Consider the following 21,315-nt stretch of genomic DNA (forward strand, 5'->3'; position numbering starts at 1 on the left):
ATGGTCTTTACATAACAGGAAAGTGTGATTGCCGGAGAGATTCTCCTGTTGCCTCTCTGCTCTACAGGGAGCCTGTTGGACCGTTTGTGCATGGGTTTAGCATTCGCTGGGTGGAACTGGGCGGTTTGAAGCAGCATCAAGCTCTGTGCGAAGCTGTGCATGGCTCTGTTCTCCGTAGACTCTCCACCGGCAGCAGCAGTTCCTGGCTCCATCCGGAGCTGTTTATAGGTTGCGTTCAGCTTTAGCGGCAGCACTTGCTGCCTAAGCACCCATTTGCCGTCTCCTCTAGGGAGCACCAGGATGGCTTGTCGAGGGGAAGGGATCAGGATGGCCAGGTTTGGGACATGGGCTACTGCTTGGTCTTGCTGGTTTAAAGCCATGGCAAATCTTGTGTGTGAAAGGAAAATAGCAGATAGGTCTCATTCCTTCCCCCTTTTTTCTCTCTCCCAGATGATGGACTTCCAAAATGATTGGAAACTGATCACAATTTTTTTTAGTGCTGAAAACCCGTGTTCGTCCTGTACCTCCACACACCTGGTAAGCTTTTCATGGGGTTTAGCAGTCAGGGCAGGTGCCTGATGCTTTCCCAGGCTCTGCTCTCTGCCATAGCTAGTCCCTGGATGTTGGAATGACTCTGTCCAGTGATGTGAGCTCCTGGCACAGCATGTGTTTTGTGTTTATAAACATCTGCACTGCATTTGTGATCCCCAGTCTGAGATGCCTTAGTAGAACAGCTATTTTCCACCTTCAGATCTAAATTTTCTTTCCTTCCCCCTCCCTATGGGTTTGTTAATATGTTGTCTAATTATAGGCAGTTAAATTACAAGACTAGTTCCATGTTTTTTTCTTGGTATTGGTTAAGGATGAACGCAGAATATGGTGGTTGTGGTAACGCTTCAGTACACAGCGTTTGTGATTTTTGTAAAATTGATAACTTTGGTTTTACTACTGGTTTTGACAGCGTTTCTCATCCCATTTACAGAAGAACTGCATATTGGACCACCTGGAAAAACTTAGACCTGTCTTGGATTTTTTGTATAAAAAGGTAATGTTTATTCATCAGCCTTGAATACCTGAATCCTTTGCTGATTTTTCCAGTCTCCCTTACCGGACTCGAACTTGTACCACTACTCAGGTGACTGAGAACACTGCTCTCCTTGACTCCAACCCGCTGCCTCCGCTCCTTGTCACTAAGTGTTTTATTCATGCTTTTAAAAATTCCAGGCGTGCAAACAGAAAGAACAGGCAGGTAACTGCTTCGCTCTGCAACACAAGCTGGTGTATCTCTCGGTCTTTGGGGGTTTTCTTAAGAGATTTCTGTGAAACATGGAGTACATCTGAAAGTCACTCATGTTTAACAGGGGGTTTGTGGAAATAACTGATATCTGATTACTGGATGCGTGGAGCTGCCCAGGCAGGGTACAGGCTGCTAGCTTCCTGAGGATGACTTCCACAGATCAGGGGAAAACATCCATTAAAAGTATGTGTAATGGGTCATTATTCCTATTAGCTGTTCATCGTAAGAGCTCAGTGTTTCTAAAGGCTTTCTAGCTGGCTGAGCTGAGAATTACCCTCTTATGTAAGAGTTTCTGGGAAACGCTCTGCACTGCGTCTTAGTCTACTAACGAACAGTAGACTAGATGCAGATACATCACTACTAAAGCAGAATATCAACTGTTTATCTGAACTGTTTCAGCTGCATCTTCCAAGAACTTTGTGTTGCTGGATTGAAGACCTAAAGGGTTTTCCAAACCTGCTGCAGCTCGTTTGCATCAGGCCAGAACCACTCATTTTTCTCAGACTGACTTCACGAATGTGGTGTATGGCTGAAGTTCCACCCACGTATTCTCTTCAAATTCTCTCCGCTATTATTTCCAGAATCTGTTTATGCGAGCTTGTAGAAGTGAAATATTGTGTAAAAGGAAAGCTGCTTTCTGCTTGGGGGAGAGGCGAGGTGGGACACACGCGTCCTTGTGCTGTGGTACAGGGTGTTTCTGCCCCAGCTTTGCATTGGTTCGTTGCCGCAATAATGGTAGTCCCTAGGTCACTGGAGTTCAGCGTAGCTGGCCGGTGGCCTCTTTGCTTATGCAAGATGAATTGCTGGGGCTCAGTCAAGAGCTCACGCCACAAGTACTTTGTGAATTATGATCAATATTATTCTAGATGGCAGGCATAGGAGTGGGGTTCAGCTCAGAACTGGCAAAGACCGGCCATTGGTTCTCTGCAGGCAGAATCCCAGGCCAGGGGTAACACGTGTGACGCTGTAGCTAGAACTTACCAGTACAGCTACTTGCTGGTCTTTAATTGCAAATAGACAGTGATCAATTTTTACTTTATCACTACAGGTTCCCAAGGCCTTCGTAAACCTGGTGGATTCTACTGAGCTCATGACGTCCTCCCTTGCATGCCAAGATGACAATGACACCAGGTAACGGGTTTCTTTAAATTCCTGATGCTGCCTCCTGCTAGCGTTCAGACAGGTAGCCGCGTATATGCGTTGATTTTATACCCGAGGTGGAGTCTTTGGAACAGTTTTGCTGCCTTTAATACAGGAGTATGTCAAGATTTTACGTCTTCATCTTGTTTCTGATAAACTCTCTCTGCAAGGCGTATTTTTACCAGGAAGACGAGGTGCTTTTAGTCCTGTCAAGTTGGACAGCATACACTTAAATATCGGGTCAGAGTGGGGGGCCCTGTCTGAACCCCGTTCAGCCACAGCCAAAGCACTGGCGTGTTGTCAAGGGTTTTAGCCACAAACACAGCACCACATGGGCTGCTACAAAGAAAGTTAACTCCACCCCAGCCAGGCCCAGGACTGCGGTGATGGTCACCAGACTGCACAGCCCACCTGCCCCCAGCTCTTTACTCAGTGCTGCTTCTGTGCTGTAACTCTCGAGCCAAACACTCTGAAGGCTCTTCAAAAGTTTGAACTTCTAGGTACCGATGCTCACAAAAGGAGTAACTGGGCTTTAAAGCACGCTGTTAGGCTGTGTGAAAGCTACTACAGGACGGAGAACACCCAGCTTGTCAGTTCCTTGTGGTAGCTGCATGCCCAGATGCTTTCATCTCCCTTTCTCAGTACTGTGTAACAAAAGTGTGAGTAGCTTACGTCCCAGTTTAGCATGGAGTAGGAGTGTGCACACGGGCAGTTACGATGGAGTAGGTTACAGCTGATGAGATTACACTCCATCTTACTCCACGGTATTTTTTTTCTGTGCCTGTGATGCATAAGACACCATCTGCACTAATATAGTCATCCTGAAGCGTTGCACAGGCTTTGCATGTATACAACCCAGGAGATGTCCCATCAGTCAGAGAAGGGCTCTGGCTGGTGAGTAACCAAGTATAAGCAGAGAAGAAGAACTTCCTGTGAAAAGTGACTGCATGGAGCATTCTGGCTTCGTTCTCCTGCACCGACACTGCAGACGGGTAGATAAGAGGTGGGAAAGACGAATTTAGGAACATGGGGTTTGCTATATATTGAAGGCCTTGAAAAATAAAATTAAATGGGTCTAATTTTTCCTCTGAGAAATTTTTATACATCCTTTTTAACTTAAGGTGATTTGCTTTCTTGCTGTCAGCATGCTCTTGTAGCTGTGTCGATCTGGTTGAACAGTTGCACCAGTTTGCAAGCCTTGTACTTAACTGGTTCGTCTTGACCTCAGGCTCAGATCGCCTCCTGCATGGGAGTCTTGGCATTTGGCTACCAAGTCCTGATTTTGAGCTGTGCTTGGAGAGAAAAACATAAGCCTGTACCAAAGGTGAAATTTCATCTGTCTGAGAGGAGAATAGTGGCTGACACTCTCAGTCCCATGTCAGTGCCTAACTTTAGGCATTGAAGTTTGGGACATATTGGGGATTTAAAGTTCCTTCCTTTATTAGTCTCTTACGAACTGGAGGCTCTGTCTGCACTTAAAGCAGCATGTGAAGCCCACCTTTGGGCATGTAACTCTTCATGTGCTTTGTGAGATTCTTCTGTTAGGCTTGGGTAAGATTCTGGTCCTGAGCTCATATTTGATACTGAGTTGATATCAAAAGTTAGTGTGTTCCATGTAGCTTTCTTAATCCATGCAACAACTTAGTCTTCAAAAGACGCTTGCCACTGGCTTGAAAGAGTTCTTGCTCTCTCTTGTTTATCCACGGTTCATAACGCCTTTCATGTTTGTCGTTCTTTCCTGCAGCAATCCAGGCAGGAGCCACTGCAACTGCACTGGTGGCTGCTCCGCCTTACACGATCACCTGATGAGGTGGTTCTATCAGGTATGGCATCTTCCGAGTTGCTCGGCTCTCACACTGCCAGTCACATCTATTAATTTTCCAGACCGGACTGGAGTGAGGAGTTGAGAGGAATAGCAGTGTAGCGGTTGAGTAACAGCCTTTTTACCACATGTCCACAGCAATCCTGGCCCCGTTTCTTACATCGGGACCGTTGCAGATATGTTCTCTCTGCGCCTGAGTGATCTTAGTACCTCTTAAAGTTTCTAATGACTCCACGGCTTTTGGCAACTAGGGTTTGTCATATCCCATCAGAGAAACAATCTGTCTTGTCCAGTAATCAGCCGCGTGATTTAGAAGAGGGAAACTTCCCATTAAGACAAAGAGACTTGTGCTGAAATTCCTTCTACAAGTGTCAGGGAGGTGATAAGTGTGACATTCCACTGCCTTGCTGCTCTTTCAGAGTTACAGTACATCGGAGGGGCTTTTTCATAGCTACAAGGAGTTTCCAATGACTATGTACAAACTTTCATTGAATTACTGTCTTTGTTCTGGATTACAGTATTTTATCATTGTGGTTTATTAGGGGTGGGGATAATCTTGGTTCACTTTAACCCCTGATGAATTGCAGATTTATTATATTCTCTACCTTATAATACTGATCTGATTAAATGCTTCTCTGTTCAGGATGCTTGGGAAAAACTGCTGGAGTCCGAGAGGTTTGATCAAGAGGATGACTTTGCTGTAATCTTCCAGCCTTCTCTCCAAGAAAGAAACCTGCTGCTCAGACTGGTGAGTAAACTCGCATTGCTCCATCCTTTCTGGATTGTATCTCCTGCGACTGACTGCAATGCTCTGCTGGCTCTTTCCTGTCTAGGCTGTGTGTAATAGTGGCTCCAAGAGAACGGGTAGGTGGGCACAGGCAGAATGCACCTCAGGATCAGACACAGAGCTCCTGAGAGCGGAGCTTGTCTCAAACAGCATCAGTCACAGATCCTGTGTTTTTTCGAACGTGATAACCCTGCAGAAATGAAGTCATGGAACCTCTCTAGATTAGGTCACTAGTGTCTGGAAACTGTCAGTGCTGCTCATTTTTCTGTATCTTTGTAGTCATCAGTATATTCATCCCTGGTTATGCTCCTGTGTGTTTGGCAACAAAAGCAAAAAATGGGGAACAAGAAGTATTCAAACATGGGAGAGGGGAAAAAGAAAAAGGTTTTTCAAGCTGTGCTGGAAAGTAGAATTACCTCCCTGCAATGGGATTAATGCAGACTGGGAACCTGGGAATGAATGTTGTCCAGATTTTGTATCTGGTACAGCCAGCAGGGAATTAGCGTGGACAGGGTGGCCTGGGATGTCAGACCTGGCTTTGCTGTAAGTGATCTTTAAAGGGAAGTTCAAAGGTCGAGATTGTTTGAGATCTGGCAATGAAAAGAGAAAATATTACTTCCTCGGTAATTGGTGGCAATTCCATTGCTCCCCTCTTCTCAGAATCGGAGCAAGGTGAACTGGGAGAAGAAATTTGTCTTACGGGAAGGTCAGGGTTTGCTGTGTTGCAAAGTCTCTCTCTGCTGCTGTGTTGCCTTATGCTACCTAGGTGCCTTGCAGCAGTAGGCACACCCGCAGTAACCGAGATCAGCAACAAGTAGCTTACTGAGAGTAGCAGAGACTGATATTCCTGTGGGTACGAATACTATGCTGTAGATGGAGACCTCTCGTGTCTGGATATCTCCTCTTGCCGTACTCTGAAGTGTTTTCTCAGACTTCATATGCTTTCTCTTCCAGGGCAGGGATGGTTTCATTACCACATCAAAGATGGAAGTGGAAACTCTGGAAGAATATTATACTTCCATTGCCGTGGGCCTCTGGAACAACATGGTGAGCAGTACCACAGGCACTGCTGCTTGTCAGACTTAGTATGGAGGCCTGGTAGCAACTCCATGCTAGCCAGGCTTTGAGAGGCAAGGGGGCAGGGGAAGGGGGCCTAGGAAAGGACCATCCCCTGACTGCTGCCCTCAGCTGTGCAGAGACACTGCTCCTGAGTATCCCTAAATGCCCCACAGCCCCAAGACAAATCTGTTGCTGTTCTGTGGCTGCAAGATCTACTACCAAGCTCTTTTCAGAACGGTTTCCAAAGTAGCCCTTTAGGAAGCCTCAGTGAGTAAATGAGTTGTCACAGACCCTTCTTTTGGTAGTCTCACTTCTGTGACCGCACAGTGACCACTGAGGCTTGTCCTAACTTGACACTACAGCAGTTATTCTCTTCTGTCTAATCTGTTCTGTATCCATCCCCCCTCTTTACTAACGAGTCTCATAACATTGTCTCCTCCTTAACTTCTACTGCTGGTGCTCATGTTAAAAAGGTGATAGGCAGCCTTGAGGAGCTCTTGTTACATCCTCAAGAGTTGGATGTCCTACCCAGCTGAGGAAAGCCTTCTAATGGTGCCTTCTAATGGGTGAGAGATGGTGTCTGAAAGAAACGTGGACTCTGAACCATTCGACCTTTGAACGTGAGGACCAGTTCTGTAGAAGGTTGTTTCCTTCTGCAGACTTGAGCTGCTGGCACACAGCACTGCTGTGCGTGAGTGTATGCATGGACAGTTGGAGGACTTGGCATTTTAAAACTGATGATGGAGCGAGTGAAGAAAAGGGAGTTGCTTTTCACTGTGAATGAGACAAAAAAGCAGGCACGTGGGGTTGGACTCACCAGAGCCAAGCGGGGTATTACTGCTCAGAACAGCACTCTCTCTGGATGCGCCCTAGTATCACTGGGTTTGGATAAGATGTTGATTTTACTATTCTGTCTGACTTAGGAACTTTCAAAACCCATGCAGACTGGTGTGTCCTTGTTTCCTTTTATGCTAATTCTGGCAGTAGAATGCTGTTGTAGCCCTGGTCATTTAAAGCAGCAGGAACTCCAGTAAGGTTTTTATTCAACCAGATGATAACAGCTAGAAAAATCATACAATCATTTTAATAAAAGATCATAGAATGGGTTGGGTTGGAAGAGACCTTTCAAGGTCATCTGGTCCACTGGTGTGCTGGATCTCACTGCCTGGATCATTGATGTTATCTTTTAGTTAGTAGGACTTCAGATAGCTGGCAGAAACCAAAGAGTTAAATTGGTTAGATATTGTAGCGCTAACCTTGGAACAATCATGCCACATCCAGTTATCTTCTATGCTGCTATCTTGATACTCCTCATGATGATCTCAAAGTTCCTACCTCTCATAAAATACACGCCGTGATAAGATAGGTGTCCTACTAGGCAATTAGCTCCACTAGTCAAATGAGCAAGACAAACACTGAAAGAGGTGCTAAGGACTCGTCCTGGGCATGGCTGGATACTTCACCCAAACATTTCTAGCTGTCTAGGAGCCATGTGATTCATACACAGAGCACATCAGCGAACAGCCAGTAAATGACATTAGGCAGCTGGGAAAAGCAGAGAGAGGTTGGTGCTCTACTGGGACAGCTTTGATGTTTACCACAAGGAGCCTGATTGGTTAATTTTGGCAAATGCCTACAATTGTGCCTCTGGAAATGTATCTGGGGGCAAAACACCTTTCATGTGTGTAAAGACTTAGACAAGCAGCTCTTGCTGTTGTGTAACAGACCACAAAAAACCCCTCTTGCAACAAGAGAGACTGAAACCAGGCAAGAACCCGAATGGATGGTTGTTTAATGATGATGGGATGACAGTCTGATCATGTGGAAGACCTTGGTTTTCAGTTCTCTGCTTTTGTAGGTACATGTGTGGTATGTTATTCATAGATAAATATTTACCATAAGCAAAACAAGTTTTTAAATACATATATGGACTTGATGGAAAACTTGAGGCACCAGAGCTGCTGCCACGCTCTCTCCCCTCCTCTGCCCAGCACATGTATAATTCCTCTGTTCTCTCCCTTTCCAGATGGAGCCAGTTGGCCAGAAGCAGCCATACGGTACCACAAAAATGCTGCAGGTCAAGTGTCCGTCTCAGGTAAAAGGGTTTCCTTATTACTGTGAGATTTTATTTACTCTTTGCAGAATTTCCAAGTTTTCAAATACCGTTGTTGCAGATATCAGGGGTGCATTATCAGTACTAAAATCTGTGTCAGCAATAAAGTGGAACTCGTGTATTTCATTTAATTTAGCTTTTCTGTGATTTGACTTTGCCAGCTGTAACTGTTCTAGTCCTCAGAGCTGTCAGTAGCCCAGTAGCATCTTCAGGGTCTGAGTATCTCCAGTTCTAAGAACGGGTTCTCAAATGTTTTTGCATTTAAGCCCTGACTTCAATAATTTGACAGTGATGAAATATTACTGGCATCCAAAAGCTTCACTGAGCAGCAATTAAAACATCAAAGAAATGGAATTACATCTTTCATCTGATGTGAGGTTTAAGGCAAGAGGTAGTGCTGTGCCTAGAGCATACCAGGCCTTAATTTTCAGGTCTAACCTGGTTTACTTCACCAGTGCAATGCTCATTCAAAGACAAATACTGTAAAGATTTTTTTTCTCTTGGAAAATCTAGCCAGAAGACTTTAACATCAGCTGACTGTGTTTCCACTAGTGGTGGTAAACATACTCTCTTCACTCTGCAGGAAAACCCGTATTTGTTCACATACGGGAACAGTAACTACTCATCTTCCCCGGAGACATCAAACACCAGAGAAACACCTCAGGTATCGTAGGGCTGTTTGCACCATAGGGCCCGAGTGCATCCCGGGGAGTGGGGCGGGTGGGCGAGAGCCTGGTGTCACCCGGTTAAACAGCGCTACCTGAGAAAGCGAAATACAAATCTCCAGCTCTTTGTTTCCACGCTTGACTAAATAGCCAGATGATTAATGGCACATTTTCTCCTTGGTGGGTTTTGTAGAGTGTGATTTAAGGCAGATGTGTTCAGCCAGCCTAAAGTAAGTCTTGCCGTCCCTGTTAAAGCCCTTTTTTAAGCACCTGGATAACAATGTTGATTTCCCTGGGATAAGAATACAGTGAAAATGGGGCCACTTCTCCCTGCTGGCGGAAACAAGAGCAGACCAGCATGACACCATAGCGTGGGGCTGATTTCATCTCGTTTACGAGACGGTAAAACTGAAGCACAATGGATTTTTTATTTTTCTTTTGGGGGAGATCGCTGCAGATCAGATGTGCAGAGATGAACAGCCGTGCCAGGTTTTTTCAGTCACAGTACTCTGTTTCTGACCAGCACTTGGTGCCTCCAAGCAGCTACAGAGGGAGGTGGCAATGATCATTTTCATGCTCCAGAACAGTGTCTAGACCACATCTGCACTTGACATGGCCCGTATGTTACTGGAATAATAATATTCATTCCTCCTCTCATGTTAGTATAATGCCGTCTGTGGTGTTAGTTACTCAGGGTGTACAGACCGCTGCATGGGGCAGTGGTACCCAGCTACCACACTGATTTGGGGTAGTAGCCTGATTTTTGGTAGTGTTATGTTTGTGCTTTTAATAAACTGAAAAAACCAAAATGGAGCAATGGGACAAGATAAACAAGTACCTTTTCCTTAGGCAAGTTACCTTACTTCAGGAGCTCTGTAGAGAGACTTGGAGCAGAGACATGTGCTCGGGTCTGGAGTGACAGTCTGCTCTGGGGTACTGATGGTCAGCCTTCGCTAACAGCAGAGCGCGGGGGTGTTCCTGTCGGCAGGCTGCAGCCCAGAGGAGCCAGGCAGGCAGACCCCTGGCTGCACGCGAAGGCGGCAGGCTCGCAGCCTGCCGACCAACATACGGTTTCGTACTGGGTTGTCGCAGGGATGCCGTGCTGCTGCTGAGCAGACTGAGCTGGTGTCTGCCATCGAAGGCAGTTGTAGGCACAGCCCGAGGACAGGCTGAGCTGGGGAGATGAACACAAATTACGTGGGAAACTTGTTCATCTAATGGTCTGAGACATAAATGGTTTACCTTGGCCACAGCATAGCGAGTCTGGTGTGAAGTCTTGCCCTCTCTGCCTTTGCAGGAGAGGATTTACGGAACAAATATTCCCTGTTCTGACTGGAGTTCCTCTGACACAGTCCCGGTTTCAGGTACTGTCCTGTGTGGTTTGACTGTGGAGCTGCTTCATTGGTGACGGAAGGGGAACAGGAGCTGGGTCTGGTTAGGACGGGTTTGCTTTTCCTTGCAGCTGTGCACTCTGACCGTGGATTTTAAGATCCTTTTTGGACTGATGTAAGCAGTTGTACAGCCATATGGAAGTTTTCTCTTCAGGATGGTGAAAGCTTATGCAACTGCAGCTTCTATGTACAAACAAAAGTGAGAGTGGCAAAGCCAGGAGGGAGCCTGGTGCTGCCACTGCAGGGCTGGTGAATCTGTGCCGATGGAGTCAGAGCTTTGTCAGTGCAGGGTGTACTGGGTGTGGTGCACTGGGTACGAAGTGCTGGGATGCAACCAGCCACGTGGAACCCTGTCACTGGGGGAGTTTAGTCTTCCCTCAGCTGTGATGCTCCCAAAATTTCCACCCTCTGCTGGCGCTGAAGCAGCGCCTGCTTTGCAGTCCCTTCCACTGGCTAACAGGAATCTGAGCAAGCGCAGATGCACGACTGAAATCTCAGTGCCTCCTTTGTCGCTGTAGCCGATGCCCAGCTATAGCAGCAAGAATCATTTCTAATTCGATGCCTGTCAGTGTCTGTCATTCAGAGCTGATGCTGTCATGAATATTAAAATACTGTCTTTGCAATGCTTTATGCTTATTCTAAGGGGGAAAAAAAAATCACAAGTTGAAGTTTTTTCTTCCCACTTTCCCTGACAATACCTTTATTTTTTATTTATTAGTTCATAGCTTGAAACCGGCAGATATTCGGGTGATTGCTGCCCTGGGAGACTCAATCACAGTAAGTAAAGATCACTGAGTAACCACAGTTAAAGCAGGCACTGAAAAGGCACTTCTGAGCCTGTAACCTGAGAAACGGAATACACAGAGTTACTCCCAGTGAGCCAAACACATTTTTCACTCGTTCTTTTCCATACTCCGCTTGACATCAGCTCACGAGTCCAGTCTGAGGGCACAGCTCCCATCTAAAGTCCTCAAGAGTGCCACACAAGGAAGAGCTGCAAGATTAGATTGCGCGGCAGTAAAATCGCCCTGCTAGAGGGGACCTGCAGCAATCGCTTTTCTCTATTATCTCCTGGCAGCTCCCAAGCTATTAGTAAGCAGTGTAAACAGAGAGAACAACTGCTGCAGCTAATTGTGTGTGTGTGTGTGTGTGTGTATATATGATATGATAAATTTATATGAGATAATACCGAAGTCTATAAAGCCATGTCCATTGACACTAACTAAATATTTGAGTAAAATTGCGATGGGTAATCAGGTGTGTCCCGAATAACCACCCTGAGGATTTGTTTTAACGCTATTCCTGGAACCGCGTAAACACAGCCCCTAGACTGGCCGTGACGCCCCAGTCAGGGACGCCTGCTTCGCTGCTCCTACCAGTTCTTCTGGGTTCTGTGCTGTTACAGCATTAAATCCTTGTAGTCCCCTTTCTCAGGGAAACTGAGGGAGGGAAATCAAAACCACCGTACCACTTTTTAACGTAAGGAACTTTATCATAAACTATTCATTTAGGTCCATTGCTGGTTATTCCTTATGTAAATTTAGAATTATGTGAATATTTTGAATGTTCTCAACCAGTTTTTTCCTCACTTGATCTAATCAGGAAGTTGCTAGAAGTGGGTAATTCACTGGCACAGAGTTAAAACACCCTCAGTCGTCGATCCTCTTGAGACCAAGGCTCTGTTATATTTTGGGAAGATGACATGGCTTGCTTCATTAACATCCACTTTAATTATTTTCACTAGGATCAGTCAGGGCTAAGTACTGTAGCAAATCTTATTTTCTGAAGGTGAACTCTTCTCCTTGTCTGCTTCCAGGCAGGTAATGGGGCAGCATCCAAACCCCAGGATGTTCTGGATGTCCTGACTCAATACCGAGGTGTTTCTTGGAGGTGAGTCCCAGTAATTTCCCCCTCCCCTTTAATAATAGTTTACTGATGTTTGGGGGGGAAAGGTATGCTAGCATTTTCTACTGCACCAGGGAGAGTAAAGAGCACACAGCCCCGCAGTGAATTTCACCAGCCTAGTTAGTGTTGTTCCAGCTGAGTGAAATGGGGGGTGAGAGGTGTTAGCATACTTACTGCTCTCTTAGGACTTGTTGTTATGGATACAAAGGATTTGTCCACTGAAAATGGAAGTAATAAATATTTTAATAGGGACAGCACTAAGCAAAGGTGACAGCTCTTCAGGTTTCTCATTTCCTTGAGCTGACTGACCAAACCGAGGGAGCGCACGGAAGGGGCAGCTAGCGCAGAGGGCTTTGCGCACCTCTGTTAGGATTCGGACAGAGCCTCTGCTTTCCAGACGCCGTGGGTACATGCACCAAGGGCTGGCTTCGGCTGGCTGCAGCCCTGGGAATGGGCCGTGCCCATGTGGAGAAGCCCCATCAGGGGGAGCTGCTTCCTTAGTCCACTGCCATACCCAGGCCAGCAGATATTGGAACTTATTTTTTCTTTCTTTCTAACAGTGTCGGAGGAAATGAAAACATAAGCACGGTCACGACACTAGCAAGTAAGTGCCTTTTTCAGAAACTCAGTAAATATCCGGAGCCGTTTGTTACACCAGCTATTAGTAGGAAGACGACAGGAGACAGATTGACGTTTGTAGCGGGACAGAGCCAACCCCTCTGTACTGCACGTCCAGCGCTGGGTGACAGTCACGTACCAACCGGGCTGTAATTTGCTGTGCGTGACTTAACGACATACTCTGCATCGCCTGGGGGTTGGTTGCTCAGTGTTCTTCTGTTGGTGATGGTTCCGTTCAAAATGTGTTGGGAGGAATCAAAGTCCCTAGATCACAGCCTACAGAACAATTTCTGACTCTACGGGAAAGCTGGTTTAGGCAGGAGCAGAATCGTGCTACAAGATCAGATTTCACAGGCTTTTTAGCGGTCAGGGCAACTTAGACCTGGAGTGTTCATAAGGCTGGTTCGTAACCAAAGATCTAGAAGGGGATCTGAGGTCTCTGGGGTTAATACATCTGGGGAAATCAGGCTAAAGGATCCAACCCCTCCGCATTAGTGGGATGGTGTTAAAGTCACCTGCCTGAGCACAGGGTTACTCAGCCTCACCTACCAGGCAAACAGCATTGCTGGCCAAGGTGATTGCTTAGGTCATGAGATTCTGAATTTCAAGAATTCACGTGATATTGAAGACCAGGGAATGATTGTATGGTGATAAGTCTCCATATTTATTATACTTAAAAGTTAATTTTTTTGATAGGTACCTCTGAAAGCTTTTTAATGGTCTCTTACTAAGGTCTAATCTTTATAACCTTATTTGTACCTGCTGAAGTAAGCAACATTTCACAGTGTGCTGTCTTTTTCTGCAGATATTCTTCGTGAGTTCAACCCATCCCTGATAGGGTATTCCACTGGCACTGGAAGGCAGACTTCAGAAAATGCGGCTCTCAACCAAGCTGTGGCAGGGGCTCATGCAGAGTAAGAGGAAAACTCCTTTCATAGAAGGTTGTTTGTTCTGTAAAACTCAGTTCTAGTTAGCAAAGGCCCAAACCCTGGACTGTGGGGGCAGCGCAGTGGGGCTGATATGCAAGTCAAATCTACCTCTTTAGCTCACCTCTAGCACGAAGGCCAGGAAATGTGGTGGGGGCTCCGCAATGAGTTTTAGAAGCTCTGCTCGGAAAGCTTCGCATCCCTGTTGTGAGGCAGAGGACACGTCTCCCTTTTACAGGAGGGCTGTTCAAACGCTCTCGTCAGCACTACCAAGAGTTTGTGCAGAGAAGCTGAGACAGGCCGTTGTGAACTGCTTATGGTCAGGCTGCGGCAGAGCTGGGTGTTACCGAGAGACCACCGTGCTCAGCCCTCACCGAGAGTCGTACCAGCTCTCTTTTATGGCAACCCTTCTCGTGAGACATACATCAGGGGACTGAGGCTGTGTGAGAACACGGGTGCTTCAGTGACACACGTAGCAACAGCCGCTGCCTGACGGCGTGAAGGAGCAAAGAGCATTTATTTTCTGGTAGCACAGCATATTGTCTATATAGTTTGTAACTACGTGGCATTTGCCAAGTGGTCAAGTGCTGTTAGATGCGATTGTGGTTTTGACTGGGGTGCTCATTGTTTTCTCACTTGTTTTTTCCCATCACTGTTCCAAGAGATTCCCTTTTTGAGGTATTGTTCCTCTCACTCAGTGAAAAGTGGACTTCCCCCAGCTGTAATGTGAGGAATGTCCATTCTTCAGCTTTAGTCTTTGCCTTGCCAGCTGTGCAGGATTCCTTTCTAATTGTTATCATTTTAATTTTAGGGATCTTCCTGCACAGGCTAGTCAACTGGTGCAAAGAATGAAGAATGACACGGTGAGTTTCAGATGTCATTAGTGTCTTTAGAAATACGGAGTTATGTGGCATCCTTAGTTTCGAACAGAGCAACGGCAGCTGCCAAATGTTAAAGCTGTGAGTGCAGCAGTGCACCATGGCACGTTCCCCAGAGCACAGCATGAGTCAGTACCACATAATCTATAGCTTTGTCTTAAATTAATTTGTACCAGCATGTGGTAGTTACTATCAAACCTGGGCAACTGTTATCTTATCACTTTTACCACAAGTGGCGGGTAAATTCTGCTTCCCCTCCCAACCTGTGTCGCTCTGTAGGATGGCAGGATTTTCTCTTTGCTAGGATTTTGCTGGGGTACTTGTCTTGTAAGCACCTGCTTTTTCCAGCAGTAATGATACACGGTAGGACGTTGAGGGCAAGTTTTCAAATGGCAAATTGTGTGGAGCGAACATGGGACATGAGGAAAGGACTGGTTTTCTTTAAATACAGTTTAGTCCCTTCTTTCACTTAGTCATTGGCTGGTTTTTGACAGACTTGTTGTTAGGAACTATTTGATTAATGGTCTGTAAAATGGATGTTAGGCTGAGGATTGCTTGCATATTTTTCACCTCAACCGCTGCTTTGACTGTTTGCTATTTGTCATTTGACAAAGGTGCTGTGCAATCAGTCTCCTCAGCTACATGATACTGGGAAGCCAAAATGTATTTGGAAAGCAGCGAAAAGCCTTTAAGCTGACCCTGTGTGCACGTCCAGCATAATACTCCACTGAACACAGACCGGCAAAAATACTTGCAGTACCATTTTTGGTTCACTTCCTCCTAAACAAGATCTCCCTCTGGCTGTATCTGAAACGAGATTGAAAGGGATTGCAGCTGACAATGAAGTGGTTGGATGGTTTTCATTCCGACCTTTCAAGGCTTCAGAGTAGTAGTTATTTTTTATCAGCTGGGAAACATTGCATGTTAAACGCACGCAAATTAACTGGTCAACTTTCTAACTAGAAAGAATGTTCATGTTAGAGGTCATAGAGCTTTGATTTAAAAGCTCCTTTTTTTTTTTCCCCTCTTTTTAAAACACCTGTGTGGTGCAGGAAGAAATTTTCGCCTTTTAATTTGGCTAAGGGCCTTTTGAGATGGAACTACCGAGCAGCGCAGTTACCAGCTGGGATATGTTGCTCTCTGCCTTTGAAGAGCGATGTTTTTAACCCATCTGAGGCTGATACACTAATGCTGCTTCTCTTAGTGGTGTTTGCAGAGAAACTGAAGCATTGAGATATTGAGTATATCATCAGCTGCGTGGTAGTGAGATATTGGAACCTTTCCTCAAAGCTAAGGTGCTGCGTGTTCTCCAAAGAGTAATCATCTCACATTAGCTAGTCCCTTGCAAAATTCCTCCAGAGCAAAAAGAGATGTAAATTTTTTACCAGTATTGTTAGAGCAAATATTGACCCTCCATTCTTTGCTGTTTGTCTCACAGCAAGGCTGAAATATTTGCCCTCCAGGGTTTTCCAGCAGGATAGCTGCATTGTTTATGACACAGGAGAACGTACACAATCATTTTTGCAATGAAGTTCTATTCCTAGAACAGCAGGAGTCATCCCTCAGTGTACACACAAGAAATCACTAAGAAAAGCACATGGGTGGACTTTGAGCAACAGTTTTCTGAAGCAAGTAACTTTGCATGGTGCTACTGATACTGTAAACCTCATTTAGATCACAGTAGTTTATCTTCGGTCACGACTATGAATTCATTTTTGTTGTGAATGCTTAGAGAACTACAGTGAGGTACCAGGGAAATGTTAAATTTTTGTTTAGTGTGTTACCTGCCCCTCTTTATTTATTTTTTTAAAGTAATAACTTTGATTCCATCTCCTTCTTGCACAGAGGATAAATCTGCAGACTGACTGGAAGCTCATAACAGTTTTCATAGGAGGAAATGACCTCTGCCAACTCTGCAAGAATCCAGTAAGCCCCTTGCTCCCTGCAGCGCAAACTGGGCCAGCCTGGGCACAGGGTCTCTCTGCATGGCAGTGGGTGAGAGGGCAGGGCTCCGTTTTCGAGAGCGGAGTGAGGGAGGTCCTATCTGTGCAGCTCTGCAATGCAGCTGTACAGAGACCTTCAGGTCGTTCAACCTGAGGTGATGATAAAGAAGTGGTATCTTTAGAGATTACATAATTGAGGCTGTGCTGTTTCACTGTTATCTAAGATAACTTTCCGTTATCTGGTCACTTCACCCCCTGTAGATAAACGGTCAAGGGTTCTTGCTCTTCTTTGCTTTGTGTGCAGCCATGCTCCTCGTTCTCACCTGGTGCTGTTTTACTAGTCTCAGCGCCGTGGGAATGCTGCTCCCCACAGCGCATGCTGATGCAGTTACACATAACGTATACTACCTTACATATATATACACGCACACCGCACCCAGCCCTTGTTGTGCGAGACAGAGGAGGTGAAAGGCTGTGGCAGACTCCTCACTTAGGGACGAGCCTTACCTACTTGCAGCGCAGCGCAGACTTTTCACCCTGCATGATAGATTTCAGATCAGGAGAAACAGCCAGGCAGCACAGTAGGATGGTTATAGAACAAGGAAGGAGCAAATGAACCATTGCTGCCTTCTGCCCGTGCCCCAGACACAAAGCGGCACTCACACGTGAGGGCAGGAGGCAAGGAGATGCCACCTCTGCATCCAGAGCTCACAGTGACACTTCCTTCACACAGCTACAGACAGCGCCAACCACAGCGCTCCTGGCGAGCCGTGACTTAGGAAATGGGTGAGGGGAGCGAGCTCCCTGGGTTTGTTGAGTAGGCCAGCGGGGCTATCAACAAACAACTCCTGCTGGAGATTAAATTAAGGCTGGAAATAAGACAGACGTTTCCCACAGGGAGGTTTATTTGGCTGTCAAGTAGCTCCACAAGTGAAGCAACAGAAGTTGGATTATTTGAGGCTGTTGTGCTTGCTTGAGCAAACTGATAATGAAATGTCATCCTCTTGCTTCAACAGGCACACTATTCTCCTGAAAACTACACCTACAATATACAGCTAGCTTTGGACGTACTCCACAGAGAGGTAAGCCAAACTTCTCTGCTGCGCGGGAGTGGGATCCTGTTCTGTTTGTAAAGAGTCACTGACTCAATTTTGTTCCCCACTTTCACCTGCGGAGCACTGCTGTATGCAGAGATGCTCACTTGAAGGAAAATCTTCATGAGAGGCAGGAAGGGCTGGAGAAGTATTTTACCAAGGGAATGAGGATGTGCTCAGTTCTAGCTGATACGCTGCAGACAAATAACATAATGCTGTAATAAATTTGAACAAACATATGGTATTCAATAGCTAGAAAATGCTTTGCTCATTCATCATATTGCAAATGAGTTTATTTTTGTGGTCATTAAGTTATTCCACAAGAGGGTGAGAATGATGAGAGCACTCGGACGCAGCAGGTGTCTTAGCCGTGCTGAGACTTAACAACCTGCTTGTACCTTTTTGAAGTCATAATGTTCAAGTGACCGGCCATCAGCATTTAAAATAGAACTTGGCAGCGCAGGCAGGGGCTGTAATTTAGTATCGTACATGGGGGGGATTAATTACTGAGCAAGCCCTTTGGACACCTCTGTTAGGAATAATGCAGGCTGCCTGAGTCAGCAGCTGCTGCCGGAGCTCCGCGTGGCCGCGCAGGGCAGAGACACGCTCTGCTCTGCTCTGCAGCCCTTGCCTGTGGGTTTGCTTGTCCTCTTGGCAGGTCCCACGGGCCTTTGTGAACCTGGTGACAGTGCTTTCCATTGCCAGCCTCCGGGAGCTGCACGCCTCAAAAAACACCTGCCCGAAGCTGCTGATGAGGTCTGACAATGATTTATGTTCCAGCTCTGTGCTGCTCGCAGAAGGCTGCAAGGTCTTCTTGGGAAATATTGTTTCCTTAAAGGGAAAAGGCTCTAGTGCTTCAGAGCACCAAACACCTTCCTCTATGTGTGTGCGCCTGATTTCACACAGCGTTTAGGCATACCTGTCTGTCTGCCGCTGTCCTGCATACCTTCCTGTCCCTGAGCCCTGCTGTTAACCCTTCTGGGGGAGCTGCTGCGTGACTGACCGTCCCTTGTGCTGCCGGGGACTTCAGGGCAGAGCAGCAAGAGCTCAGCTGTGCACAGCTTGGGCAAAGCCAGGGAAGAGGGGAAGACACCGGGTTTTCGTAGTTGATCACGAGCTGTGGTCCCTTCTGGGGAGTGCCTGCGCTGCCTTGGAGCACCTCCAACTCATTCCAGTTGTGTCCAGTGCAGACAGCCCTGGCCTCTCCTCACAGAGGTCCCTCCTGCTGCTGAAACCTTGCTGTGGGCACCCAGTGCAGGTTTTTTCTTGCACGGAGCCTCTTCCTTGCTTTATGTTCATGAATTTATCCCTAATGTGTTCCTGCTCAGGGATCAGGGCTGTGTGGAAGTGCAGAGGTGAGAGCTGATGCTCCCATTGAGCAGACTTCCCGAGAAATCGCTCTCAGAGAAGCTTTTAACCCCACAGCTGGTCAGGTTGGGAACAGCGAGGGGGGAAGGAGGAGCAGATCTCAGCGCCTTGCTCTCACCCCACAGGTCTCTATGCCCTTGTGTCATACAACCTCAGGACGATTCCAATGAGTTGAAGCAGTTGGTCTACTTTAACAGAAGGTACCAGGTAAGGCACGTGGCATTTTTTACAGGTCTGACATCATCCTCCTGTTGGCTGAGGGACCGCAGAAGGTCTAATGTTTGGGGGTGGGGGACAGTTTACACTCATTTTAATGACACATTTGTAGTTGTGATTTTTTTTTTAAATGTGAGGGGGATATGGGAGCAGGCTCAAGATCTTTACAACTCTGATTCACTAAAACAACAAAACAGATGATGAGAAATATTGTTAAAGAGCCATAGACAGCAGACTGTGTCAGAGCCAGCAGTTCTTCTGAAATATCTCATTGGAGATCAGATGAAGTCAAAGAATGTGATAACTCGGGAACAAACTTTGAGCACAGGATGTCAGTCAAACCAAAACCACTTGCTGTTCTGGAAGAACAGCTTTTCTGACAGGAGATCTGCTCACTGAGCAGGTTGGCTGCCCGTGTCAGTGAGGCAGCGTCCCCAGGCTGCCTGTCTGCAAAGCAGGCTGGGCTGTGTGTCCAGAGACAGCCGTGCTGGCTGCCCGCTGCGAGCTGGGGACCACGGCCACGTCTGGGCTCCTGCACCAGGGAGGGGAACCCCGGAGCGACTCGGTGAGCTGAACAGGAAGGAGGGATGAGTGATGACAACTCTTCCGTGCCTCTTCAGGAAAGAACCCGGCAGCTGGTGGAGAGTGGAAGGTATGACACTACGGATGATTTCACAGTGGTGATGCAGCCATTTCTGATCAACGTGGACGTGCCAAAAACAGAGGTAAACCCAACAAAACCCCTCACCCTTGCATTACATCCTGGTGCAGTTCCACTGACTTCTCAAAATTGTCTCGAGTGTAAGTGTGACCAGCAGCTCTCTGGCCTAATAATTATTACATTCATTTGAGTTAACATCCAAAATAGTGGAAAATGCTTAGGGAATAACTTGGAGATAACAGGTAACAGAAACGCAGACCTTGAAGACCCAGTCTGGGTCACCGAGCTGACTCCGTGGCCATCAGTCAACCATGAAGCAGGTATTTAGTTAAAAGTCTTTGCCAGTGAGCACTTGCCCCACATCCCCCACAGATCACAAAGTCCCCTCCAGGACTTTGGTAAACAACTTTTAGCACAAAATCCACATGCTTCAGAGGACTGAGGTGTGAATCCCGAGGGAATTAAGGAATGTAATCGGTGTTTGTGCCCAGGTATTCCGTACCCAGAGTCATAGTGGTCTATATTCTTTGTTACTTTGGAAATCCTGTATTAAAACACTTTAAAAGGCTTCTTAGCTCTGAGCTATGAGAGTTCTCTGGCCCAGTTTGATTCTCTTGGCCTCAGAGGCCTTTGTGGCTACTTTGGTTTGTACCCAGCTGGTGTATCTTGCTGCCAGAGAGGGAACAGCCCCCAGCTGTTGCCTGTTTTCTGCCTCTAATGGCACCCGTCTCGTTCTCTAGGAGGGGTTGCCAGACAAGTCTTTTTTTGCCCCAGACTGTTTCCACTTCAGCCAGAAGGGCCATTCCCAGGCTGCACGCGCTTTGTGGAACAGCATGGTAAGACTTTTAAAGGTTGTATTGGTCATTCCTTGTCCACTCCATCCTGCCCTCGACAGCAACAACCCCAGGGAGCTACTAGGTTGCTCCTTCTGAAGCCCTCACCGTGTCTATAAAGGAGTAGAGGGACCATGTGAAGAAAGGTCACCTGAACTGTTAAACCAGTCGCATCAAACCAGTAAATTCAGGGTGTGTGAAGGCTTTGCGGGTGCTGGGACTCCTCTTGGGGAGGTGATGCCTGCCTGGCATGTTGATCATCAGGCACGTGTATGGCGTGTGGGATCAGCCTCCTCCGCACACAAACAAGCGGGGCAGGGAGGCAGTGCGCTGCCGTGGCCTTGCTGTGCTGCAGAGTGGTTTCCAGAGGCTGCTGGCACAGCAATACCTGTGGATCTCTGATGCTCATTCACTTTTCTGTGCACCCCTCTTCTTCCCCCAGCTGGAACCCTTAGGGGAGAAGACAGATAATCAGCGCTTAGAAGAAGAGATTGTTATCAAGTGTCCCAGCGATGTGAGTGACAAGTGCCTGTGTTTCTGTGGCAGTGCTGGGCGTCTGTGTGAGCCTTTACCAGCTGCCTGGAGTGCCGACTCCACGG

At 46.8% G+C, this 21,315-nt stretch overlaps 1 protein-coding gene across 1 annotated transcript in view; it reads left to right on the top strand.

The window, feature by feature from the left end:
* Nucleotides 1–2,345: 2,345 nt before the first annotated feature.
* PLB1 (phospholipase B1) overlaps nt 2,346–21,315 on the top strand; it is a gene marked incomplete at both ends in the record, with an annotated part of 50,026 nt that continues 31,056 nt past the window's right edge. Inside the window, 19 exons of the mRNA XM_010141968.1 lie at nt 2,346–2,428; nt 4,182–4,260; nt 4,903–5,007; nt 6,001–6,093; nt 8,132–8,200; nt 8,802–8,882; nt 10,181–10,247; nt 10,993–11,051; nt 12,091–12,164; nt 12,740–12,783; nt 13,603–13,711; nt 14,535–14,586; nt 16,447–16,527; nt 17,561–17,626; nt 18,297–18,394; nt 19,132–19,213; nt 19,843–19,947; nt 20,624–20,719; nt 21,159–21,230. Of these exons, the coding sequence (XP_010140270.1) occupies nt 2,346–2,428; nt 4,182–4,260; nt 4,903–5,007; nt 6,001–6,093; nt 8,132–8,200; nt 8,802–8,882; nt 10,181–10,247; nt 10,993–11,051; nt 12,091–12,164; nt 12,740–12,783; nt 13,603–13,711; nt 14,535–14,586; nt 16,447–16,527; nt 17,561–17,626; nt 18,297–18,394; nt 19,132–19,213; nt 19,843–19,947; nt 20,624–20,719; nt 21,159–21,230 (1,515 nt within the window). The remainder of the gene's footprint in view (nt 2,429–4,181; nt 4,261–4,902; nt 5,008–6,000; nt 6,094–8,131; nt 8,201–8,801; nt 8,883–10,180; nt 10,248–10,992; nt 11,052–12,090; nt 12,165–12,739; nt 12,784–13,602; nt 13,712–14,534; nt 14,587–16,446; nt 16,528–17,560; nt 17,627–18,296; nt 18,395–19,131; nt 19,214–19,842; nt 19,948–20,623; nt 20,720–21,158; nt 21,231–21,315) is intronic.

The sequence above is a fragment of the Buceros rhinoceros genome, unplaced genomic scaffold (assembly GCF_000710305.1).
Source record: "Buceros rhinoceros silvestris isolate BGI_N320 unplaced genomic scaffold, ASM71030v1 scaffold17178, whole genome shotgun sequence".
NCBI classification, from domain to species: Eukaryota; Metazoa; Chordata; class Aves; order Bucerotiformes; family Bucerotidae; genus Buceros; species Buceros rhinoceros.